The sequence below is a fragment of the Lathyrus oleraceus genome, chromosome 2 (assembly GCF_024323335.1).
Source record: "Lathyrus oleraceus cultivar Zhongwan6 chromosome 2, CAAS_Psat_ZW6_1.0, whole genome shotgun sequence".
NCBI classification, from domain to species: Eukaryota; Viridiplantae; Streptophyta; class Magnoliopsida; order Fabales; family Fabaceae; genus Lathyrus; species Lathyrus oleraceus.
This window is the reverse complement of record NC_066580.1, coordinates 147470824-147482180: the sequence shown is the minus strand read 5'-3', so window position 1 is coordinate 147482180 and position 11357 is coordinate 147470824. Positions and strand designations below refer to the sequence as shown.

Genomic DNA, 11357 nt, shown 5'->3' with positions numbered 1-11357 from the left:
CTTCGACTTTAGATGGATCCACTGATACCCCTCCTTGTGATATGACATGACCAAGAAACTTCACTTCGCTCATCCAAAATTCACACTTATTTAACTTGGCAAAAATATGCTTCTCTTGTAGTACTGACAGAACAATCCTTAGGTGTTCTTCGTGCTCTTATGGAGTACGAGAATAAATAAGAATGTCATCAATAAAGATCACCACGAACTGGTCCAAGTAAGGTTGGAATATCCGATTCATATAGTCCATGAAAACAGCAGGGGGATTCGTCACACCAAAAGGCATTACAAGGAACTCATAATGGCCATATTGGGTTCTAAATGCGGTCTTTAGTACATCCGAATTCTTAACTCTAATTTGATGATAGCCCGATCATAAATCAATCTTCGAGAATACACAGGCTCCTTTCAACTGATCTAGCAAATCGTCTATCCTTGGTAGATGGTACTTGTTCTTAATGGTGACTTTATTCAACTAGCGATAATCAATACACAACTGCATACTACTGTCCTTCTTCTTTACTAATAACACTGAAGCTCCCCATGGTGAGACACTAGGTCAGATGAAATGCTTGGTTAACAACTCTTCCAATTGATCCTTCAACTCTCTCAACTCGAGTGGCGTCATACAATACAGAGAAACGGAGATTGGAGTTGTCCCATGTATCAGATTAATAGAGAATTCCATTTCCCTTTCAGGAGGAAGAGAAGTGACATCCTCAGGGAAAACTTCGGGAAACTCACAAACGATAGGAATTTGTGTATCACTAAGATTGTCGCTAGGTTCCTTGGTGAGAATCAAGAGAACTGACTTTTCCTTCTCAAATAAGAAATTAACCATGCCAACCGTACCTTCCAAGATAGTAGTTAATACATCCTTTAGAGTAACTTCACTAGATGGAATGACAATCAACTTCTTTTCACATCCAATAAACACTGAATTGGCGGAAAGCCAATCCATCCCTAAAACCATATCAACCTTCTTAAGTGGTAAGCAAATAAGATCAATTTGGAAAATTCTACCATTCACCGAGAGCGGACAATTTTCACAAATTAACGGTGTCTCAACCACATCATCCATGGCGGTAGTAACCACCATAAGAGGAGACAAAGGAATTGCTTGCAAGCCAAAGCGCTTCATACACTGAATTGATACAAAAGAGTGTGTTGCCCCACAATCAAACAATACAAAACAAGGATGATCATTGACGATATACATACCTACAATCAACGCATTGTTGCTCTTAGCCTTCCTTGCATCCAAAGTATAAACTCGACCGGTGCTTCTCCCTTGCATATGATTCTTATTTTGAGGGCAATCCCTATCCATGTGTCCCTCCCTCTGACAAGCAAAACACTTAATTCTACTTCCGACACATCTTCCAAAATGAGACCTCTTACATACTTGACATTGCGGAGGATGGTTAGGTCCTGCATGTTGCACTTGTTTTCCCTTGAAAGCTTGAGGTCTAGGTCAAATAAATTAATGGTGCAAAACATAACACATGTAATATCACATAAACAATCACCATACAACAACACACATATTCATCATTCACCCACATTAATAAACAATCACATGTTCATTTACAACATCAAATAATCATAATGATAACTCAACCACACATGCCAGTATATATGCAAATGTATCCTCAACTTCACCCTAAATGAAAATATGGTACCGACTCTTTATAAATCAGAGGTATGCTACTGATATTCATCCACAAACGCTCCTGATTCCATCACTAGACCAGAGCACACCAAATCGTTATTGATTCGTCACCATAGAATCAACAATGTCTCACTGATACACATTACCATTAGAATCTTGTTTGCTCTTAAAAGTCCATTTGCAACCAATGGGTTTCACATCTTCTAGTAATGGGACAAGTTCCCAAAGTTTATTGTTTTTCATGGACTTATACTCCACTTTCATTGCTTCAATTCACTTTTATGAGTTGGAATCCTACATGACTTAGCGGAAGTTGATTAGATCATCTCCCATCATACCATTATTTTCCTCATGTTATTGGAGAAAGACTCTGTTATCATCTGGAATAACATTTCTCTTTTCTCTAGTGGATCTCCGCAAAGGTATTGGTTCTTGCAACATTTGTTCTTGAGGATTTTGAGTTTTTTCTTCGTGAATTACCAAATCATCTTGAGTATGAGGAAAGTCAACAATGTTTTGTGGAGGTTCCATACTTGCTTGATCAAAAGCAACTGTATGAATCACTTATGGAATTGTTACCGATTCTTCCTCTAAAACAGGGTCTCTAACTTTATTCTTCCCCTAAACTCAATGTCCTCAAAAAACATGGTTGTTCCCATCTTAAAAATTTAATTTAATTTGAGATCGTAAAATATGTAGCCCTAGGTATTTCGAAATAGCCAATAAAGTAGTTGTTCACTGTCCGGGAGTCCAATTTCCTTTCATTTGGCCTATGAGGCCTTGCCTCAGCTGAACATCCCCACACATGAAAATGTTTTAGACTATGCTTTCGCCCAGTACAAAGTTCATAAGGTGTTTTTCTAGCTGCCTTTGTTGGTACTCTATTTAGAATGTAAGTTGCATTCTTTAGTGCATCTCTCCATAGTGACTCTAGCAAGGTAGAATTATAAATCATACTCCTTACCGTATCCTTAAGAGTCCAGTTTTGTAACATCCACATATGATATATGTCTAGAATACATATTATACATAGTGTAATACTGGTACTGAAATACATAAGCGCCTAACGACAATAATGTACATATTTACATGCCCAAAAGAAAAAGCTACATGGCACAAAGTATACACAAAAGTGCCCAAAATAAAACTGGGAGCTAGATCATTGTAGAATGATCTCAAAAATAACTAAGCAAGACATCACTCTATCTTGTCCTTACCCTTCGCCTGCTCAGAACTACCTGAAAAATAATCAACAACATGGGGTGAGATAATAATCCCAATGGGTTCCCTATCTTACGGGTCCACTCGACTCTACAGGGTTTTCTAATCAATATAAAACTTAAGCCAACAAGGGAAAGAAGACTTAAGTGATGGGGAACTAACTTGCAATGTATGGCAACATGCTCCTGAGTTCTCGCAACTCAAAACAAGATCATTATTCAGATTCACGAAACATCAATCCCTGAGCGGACCTACGTCTAGGGCAAACCCAGTTCATGCATGCTCGTATGATTCGACTTTCGCGGTGGATATTGGGTCCTCTATGAGTTCTAAACTCATTTTAAACGATCGTCACCCGTATGGGACTCTAACCCACTTAGGTGTCCACCTTTCCCCCACGTCCTCCGTGGTTGGGGTTCAAACCCAATTGAGGCACGAATCATCGGTATCACATCCTATTGCTTACTCATATAAGCATATCAAATAGGGATGTGCACCACCAAGGGCAAAACATTCTAAATACATGATCGGTTCCATAAAGCATGACGAGATTCATCAATCACATGTGACTTTATTCACCAATATACACAAGCAATAACATGGCATGTCCCATGCAAAGTGTCTCACTCACAACTATGGCAACCATTCATTTACGACCTCCACATAAGCATCGTACAAATGAATGCCGCCTTCCAATGTTATCTAAGTTATAAGTCTAACTTATTACCCTAATTGATCACTAGGTTAACTCACTAAATTCAATATGTTATTCTCACATTTAACATTGATTCAATTCAAGTATAACATCACAAATGATTAATGGTTGATGAAATGCATTTAGAAACATCAAAGAAATGGATTTTGGAGTTTTTGGTATAAGACAATTGATTGGTTGAGGAAGGTCAATCGATTGGTTCCTCTCACATTTCTATTTTTCAAAGAATACAGAGGATCAATCGATTGATCCTCGGTGTCAATCGATTGGCACCTGAAAATTTTCCAATATTCCAAAATAGAAAGTCTGTGCAATCGATTGGAGGAGTGTGTCAATTGATTGGTTCTCATCAAAATCTCATATTTTCCAACTTTGTGTGTGTGACCAATCGATTGTCTTGGAGAAAAAGCGCAGGACCAATCGATTGGTCCCTATCATGTTCTCAAAAATTCTTTATGTATCACTTGGATTTCCACCTGCATAATCTTGTTTCTTTTCTAACAGTTAAACTCACTACTTCTTCAAACCAAAATCCATCATACAACATACCTATATACATATATTTGTCATGGGTTTCAAGTTCATAACCACAACCATAACCAATCATTTAAGCATAATAATCATGAAGAGTATCTCAAAGCAATTGTTCATGGAAATCAACATAATCATGAGAAATCATTCATCATATAGCATGGACTCTTATAGTTAATCTATGATTCTACAACCTTAATCTCTAGAAATATTAGGGTTTCTAACTAGAACCCACCTTAGAAATAGAAGAGGAGAAGTTGTTGAGGATGAGATGAGGATATGAAGATGATGATGATGATTCCAAGCTCTTGATTTCTCCAAGCTTTTCTTCTTCTTATTCACTAGCTTGCTTCCTCTTCTTCTACCTTTCCCTTTTTACTCTAATAACTTCTACTGATGGCTAGATATTTCACAAGGCAAGTGGAGTTATAACATGTGGTGGTGAGTGAGCCATGGGTTAGAAACAAGTGGCCATGAAACATTGCGTGGTTAGAAAGTGGGTAGAAGCGGTAGGAAGAAATATCTTTAGTGATACTACACTTAGATAATTGTTCTACCAGAGCAATTGACACATTATTAGTGTTACCAAAATGTCCCAACTAATAAAAGGTCAGTCCTAATTAATACTAATTAAGTCAATATGAATTTACTATTTACTCTATCTATCCCAATTGATAACTTTTAGAGCATCTAGGAACTCAATTGATCTCAATTAATAGGAATTTAAGTATTTAAGGAAATACGGGGTATTATAAGTTTCATCTTTCAGCAACACCATTTATGCCAGGCGCTTGGAATGGTGTGTTGTGGGACGATTCCACATTCCTTCAGGTATCCGACAAAAGGCCCTGGACGTTGTTCACTTGAACTGTCATATATGTCGTAATATTCACTGCCACAATCAAATTTGACTTTCTTAATTCTTTTGTCGAGTTGATTCTCAACACCATTTATGCCAGGTGATCTTGGTATGGTGTGTTATAGGACGATTCCACATTCCTTCAGGTATCCGGCAAAAGGCCCTGGTCGTTGTTCACTTGAACCGTCATATATGTCGTAATATTCACCGCCACAATCAAATTTGACTTTCTTAATTCTTTTGTCGAGTTGATTATCAACTTCAACCTTAAACAATTTGAACACATCCAATTATTGAGACCTTTCATGTATAAGAAATATGTGCCCATAAGTAGAGTAATCATCTATGAATGATATAAAATATTGTTGACCATTCCAAGAAGGTGTCGAAAATGGTACACAAATATCCGTATGTATTAATTCTAAGACATCTGTAGCTCTGTATGCACCAAATTTCTTTGTTTTGATTTGTTTTCCTTTAACACATTCAACACAAACATCAAAGTTCGTTAGGTCAATGGAATCTAAAATTCCATCAGACACTAGTCGATCAACTCTACTTTTAGAGATGTGACCTAGAAGCTTGTACCATAAGGCCCTTGAATTATTATTATTATTATTATTATTATTATTATTATTATTATTATTATTATTATTATTATCAATTTTACACTTAGTATCACGTGATTCCACATTTAAGGATTCACCATAGGTAGCTATTGTTTCGTTAGGCAAATATATATTATCATGATCATAAGTGAACGAGTTCCAACAATATTTAGATTAAAAGACAACTTAAACATATTATTCCCAAATGAACACAAATGATCTGATTTGTCCAAATAAGAAACTGAAATTAAATTTCGTCTAAATGACAGTACAACAAATGTGTCTTTTATATCCAAATAAAGTCCAGTACTCAGTAATAATCTAAAATACCCTACAACTTTCACCTTCACTGGCTTTCCATCTCCAACATATATGTATCTTTGAATATCATTTGGCTTCTGGCAGTTCAAGCAAATGTTAATAGTTGCATCAGAGTCTAACCACAAAGTATTTCCAGGTACTAAAGCTAAATTGACCTAAAAACAGACCAAAGCATGACTCATGTGAATTGAAGCGATCTCACTTCTCATAATATTTTCTTTGTCCAAAGGTACTAGATTATAAAAACTGAGACAAAATTCATATTAGCCGATATTGATGCAGATGAAGCTGAAAATAGAAAAAATAATAATCATAAATATACTCACACAATTTTTTTAACTTAATCTTTAATATGTTTAACTAATGACATAACTCATCTCAAGATACTTAGTGCACCATTAGTATCAAATCTTTTGAGAGTAATATTGAATGCTAGTGATACTCTTATTGTAATGATCAGACATTGATAATAAAACATGTCAAATAATAAACCCATCTTTGAATTGATTTATCATTCACATGTGAAAACCTTATAATTATCAGATGCTTACCATCACAAGTGTGTACGAAAATCAGTCAAATATCAACCGTCCTTTGGGTCAATTATACTCGCATGAATAAACGCACATAATAAATAAATAAAACAAAAAATATTTAACATCTATTGTCAATATATAAAACTTATATAAAACTTGAATAACGTTACATTTTAAACCAATTAAAAACTAATTAGAGGGTAATTTAATATCATAATTAGTAATTTTTATTGGTTTAAAATATAATAATGGCGCTATTTAAGTTTGTCATTAATGCAACCACCTTTTATTAATTAATATCAATATGGTACCAATGGAATACATATGCATCCATGCCTGAAGAGTCATACGGGTAAATGGAATAACTTTTTTAATCTGTGTTGGAGATTTCAAAAGCTGGTACCATTATTATACTGATTCATCCCCTCTCTTTAATTCATCCTCACTCTGCCACTCTTGCCACCACCAACTCCAATTTCGACTTCATGGTATCATTCCATCACTTAAGCCATCATTTTTATGGGCTCCAAAGAGTAGAGAAGGATATGCTTCAATTGGCGGTGGTTCTCCACTTTGACATATAACTGATGCACATGTAGAAGATTCGAAGAAATCTCTTTTGGCAAAAAAGTCCTTGCAGAAATATGTTGGTATGCGTTACTGACATCCATTTGCCTAGGAAGTTATTGAACATGTACTTAATGATCTCATTCTTAATTCACTATGTATTGTGAATACTCTGATGAATTTGACATAAATTATGCCATTAGATATTATTTTCCCTGTTATTATTTTACATCTATAATGAGTTAAAAAATGTCACTTTATTCTGTATAATCTAAAATAAAGGTAGAAAAATATTCTAGAATAAATAGAAGAAATCAAGAATATTAATTAGATCTAATTGCTCGAATAGCGGTACTTTAGTTATTTTTTTACCAATTAGTTTTAAAATGTACTATCAATGTATTTATATTTTAATCTTTAAATTTAATTAATTGTAACAAATGTACTACTAATGTATTTTATTTCTCTGTAATTTTAGATTTGTAATAAATTATAATAATTTTGTATTATTTTTAATAATAAATTGAAATAACGTTTAATATTAAAGAATGTTATTTTGATATTAAATTTATTTTGAATAAATAATATTAAAATTATACTTATCGATTAAAAACACCTTGACATAATTAAATTTATGCATTAAAGAAATAAATATAGTACTAAATAATTTTATAATTATAAAAGATAGAAACGAAAAAAAATATTTTTAAAATTTATTTTGTATAATATTTTCTGCAAAATATACCAGTTATACTAAAAAATTATTATAGACATTTGTTTTTAAAATATGTCTTTTTTGTGTAATATATCTAATCATTATTATTAGTAATTAAATAAATAATTATAATGTTGTTCCAATATTAGATTTTAATAGGATTTGACATTATCAATAATAAGTTAATATTAGTAAAAAATTATCTTGGAAGATTCAAAGTAAGTTTGAATTACTAAATCAAAAGAGGTTGATATTAGTGATAAGATTTGATATTACCAATAATGATTTTATTATTAAAGCAAAAATGAATGTATTATTAAAATTATTATTCTCCAATATAAAGTATAACTTGTCAATATAGATGCATATACTATCATTGATGGAGATAGATAAATTTATTCACAAATTAAAATAATAAGTGATTAAAGTTTAAAAAATGTTTTCTCAATTCAAATAAATACTAAAATACAAAAAAATATCAAATTGATTTTATAATTTAAAATTAAAAAAACATTTTATAATAAATTATAAATATTTTTATAAATGGATACACGGGTTCAATGGACTTATAAATGAGAAAAAATCTATATATTGATACAATCGGAACGGAACCAGGAATATTAATATGTTGGGGCATATACATTTTAATTACATTCTTGTAGGATTAATTTATTTCAAATATTACTAAAAATATTCATTTTTATATATGTGATCAAATATTTATTTAATGTTTTATATATTATATTGTTAGATATTTAATTCATCACAAAATTATTATTGAAAACATATTTTATTTATCATAATTTTCTTAAACAAAATAAAAATTAATTTTAAAATAAATAAATCATTTAATATAAAATATTTTTACTAATGTTTTTTTAAAATCATTAATTTATAAGAAGGAATATTTTAAATTATATTTAAAAGTTAAAAAAAATATTAAATTATTAAATATTATTAAATAAATAGTATAAAAAATAATATAAAAAATATTATAAGTAAATTTAGAATCAAGTGGGGGCAGCAGCCCCCGTTTCAGTGCATCTCCCTCCATCCCTGAATACAATTTTTTTTAAAAATGGGGATAAGTTACAATTATTTTTATAAACATGAAAAAATTATAAATATATTTATAAATGATAAAAAATATATTGTAATTACAATTATTTTTATAAATGAGAATAAATTATAAATATTTTTATAAATAATTATAAGTTAAATATTAGTAAACTAATCTGCCGATTAGATTCATACACGCTTCTAAAACCAATGACAATTCAATCTATTTGATTAAAATTCAAAATTTACTACAATAACTAGTAAAGGATCAATAAATGATCAACGTACACAAATTTATTGCATAAGAGTTTTTTTTAATATAATGGATGTTAAATGATCAATAAATGGGTTCAAAAAATTTACACAAATAACTTTTTCCAGTTTGGGACATAATAAAGTAAAACATTATTAATTTATAGTAATATAATTTGCTTAATTTTTTTGTATACTATATTAAGGAAATAATCAAAAGATATAATACAAAAATATTTTTACAATTTATTGATATATTGATATATAATAAACATTCCATTGTTAATGTTATGAATAAACATTCCATTTATCATTGAGATTTTGGACATAAGAAATAAAAATATATTTATTTAGTAATGGATGAAATTTTTCAATCTGTTACTAATTTGAGATATAAAAGCGCAAATATTAACCTTCATAATAAATGATTATTTAACCAAAATACATAAACCATGTAAAAGAAATACCATAACCTCATTTGTTTTAAAATATAGTAATGAATACTACCAAATGTTGAAATTAATTGCAATTGATACAGTAAGGTTTAATGCAACAAAAAATATTGAAACAAAAGGTTCACAATTTTAGTTAAAATTGTGAGAAATAAGTCCAGCAACAAAAATGATTTAACTTCGTACAATTCTTTGGTCCTTAAAAAAATGGGTTTATACAAAACCTGCCCGCAACCTTTTAGGAAGTGATGATTCAAAACCTACCCGCAACCTTAAAAAACTACAATAATAACTAATTTGATTTCAGGATATATTGATTTCATTTTGGAATGATAAGATTGCAACAACAATAAAATAACGGTAATATTTTTTAGTAGTATAAATAGATAATTTATTTTATCACATTTTTCACTCACATCTAGTCTTGTACACATTTCATTTGAAAATGAACCTCAATCAACATAACACATGCTCCAATTTTATGCAAAATGATGGAAGTCCTCTTTGTATCCCAAATCAACAAAACACCCCATATTTTGGAAATCCACCTCTTATTCCAAATCCACACCATAATTCAAGATTTCAAAATTCTCTTTTTATCCCAAATCCATAAAATAATTCACCCATTGGAAATTACTCATATCATACATCACCTTATCCAATGAAAAACTCTCTTTTAATGTATTTTGATATATTTGAATTAATTTTTTAATTATATTTTATATAATATATAGTGGGATTTAGTGGGGCCCATTTTCTTAGCACACTTTAATTATTTACAATCATTTTCTTGTACAACTAAATGTATAAAGAATTGATATTCTTATTGATTTATTACAAATCATGCATAACATTAATTATCTTACGGCTGAATTATTTTAATACTCCACTGACATAGTCAATAGAAAGGAGCCAGTGGACATAATTATTCATTTCAACCCCCAACTATATTTTGGCAAATAAATAATTTAAATATGTTGAGTTATAATACTATATATGATGACGTGAGATTGGTAAAAAGTATAGTTGCATGCTTAACTTAATCATTTCAAACAAACAATGTAGATTTTCCATTACCAATCAAAAGACAATTCACTATATATGATAATTATACCTTGTTTTTTTTTATAAATCCTTAATTCAGTTGAATGCAAGATTCAAACATTGCTCCAACATTTCTGAACTACCTGCAATTTTAACATATGTATTAGACTTTGAAAAAAATTGTAAAAAAATGTGTTTCTATGTGTTTTCTATAATTAGTTTTGAAGGATTTCATAATAAATTTTTATGTAATTGTTTTTTTAATTTCTAACACCATTAGGCATGCTGAAACCAAACATGACATGCAATAATCTATTTATAATTTAGTCGTATACACATATTTCATAAGATGACAACGTATTTTGTTATCAATCTAAAATACTTATTAACATTTGAAGATATGATACTCATATAAATTTTGTAGTTGAAAGAACACACAAAACACAATGTTCAACATAACAACATAGGATTTTGAATAATTTCACACACATGAATTAAATACTCATTATCATCCTTTAAATCATACATAAAATATAAATGTCAATTGTAATCCCACAAAATAAACACTTCAAAAAAGTAAGAACACATCCTACAACCAAAACATATCATGTTCTTAACAACTTCATACTTAAACTCATTCTGGTGCTAAAAAGTTCATAAAATATATTTCAATATCAAATTTCCGAAAATTCTAATTAAGAAGATGGTTCTATCTTTAATTTCTTGGATGGTTTGATGCCTGATAATTGCGTAGCGCCAGACGCTTCAAAATCAACCTCTTCACCTTTGTCAGCAATTACAACAT

At 30.4% G+C, this 11357-nt stretch overlaps 1 protein-coding gene across 1 annotated transcript; it reads right to left on the bottom strand.

The window, feature by feature from the left end:
- Positions 1–559: 559 nt before the first annotated feature.
- On the bottom strand, positions 560–1330 carry LOC127122336 (uncharacterized). Its single transcript, XM_051052687.1, has one exon. The coding sequence runs from the start codon at positions 1328–1330 to the stop codon at positions 560–562; it is 771 nt and encodes a 256-aa protein (XP_050908644.1).
- Between the last annotated feature and the right edge of the window lie 10027 nt (positions 1331–11357).

Coding starts and splice junctions, on each gene's coding strand:
- LOC127122336 (XM_051052687.1), bottom strand. CDS start 1,330: ATGGATAGGGATTGCCCTCAAAATAAGAATCATATGCAAGGGAGAAGC.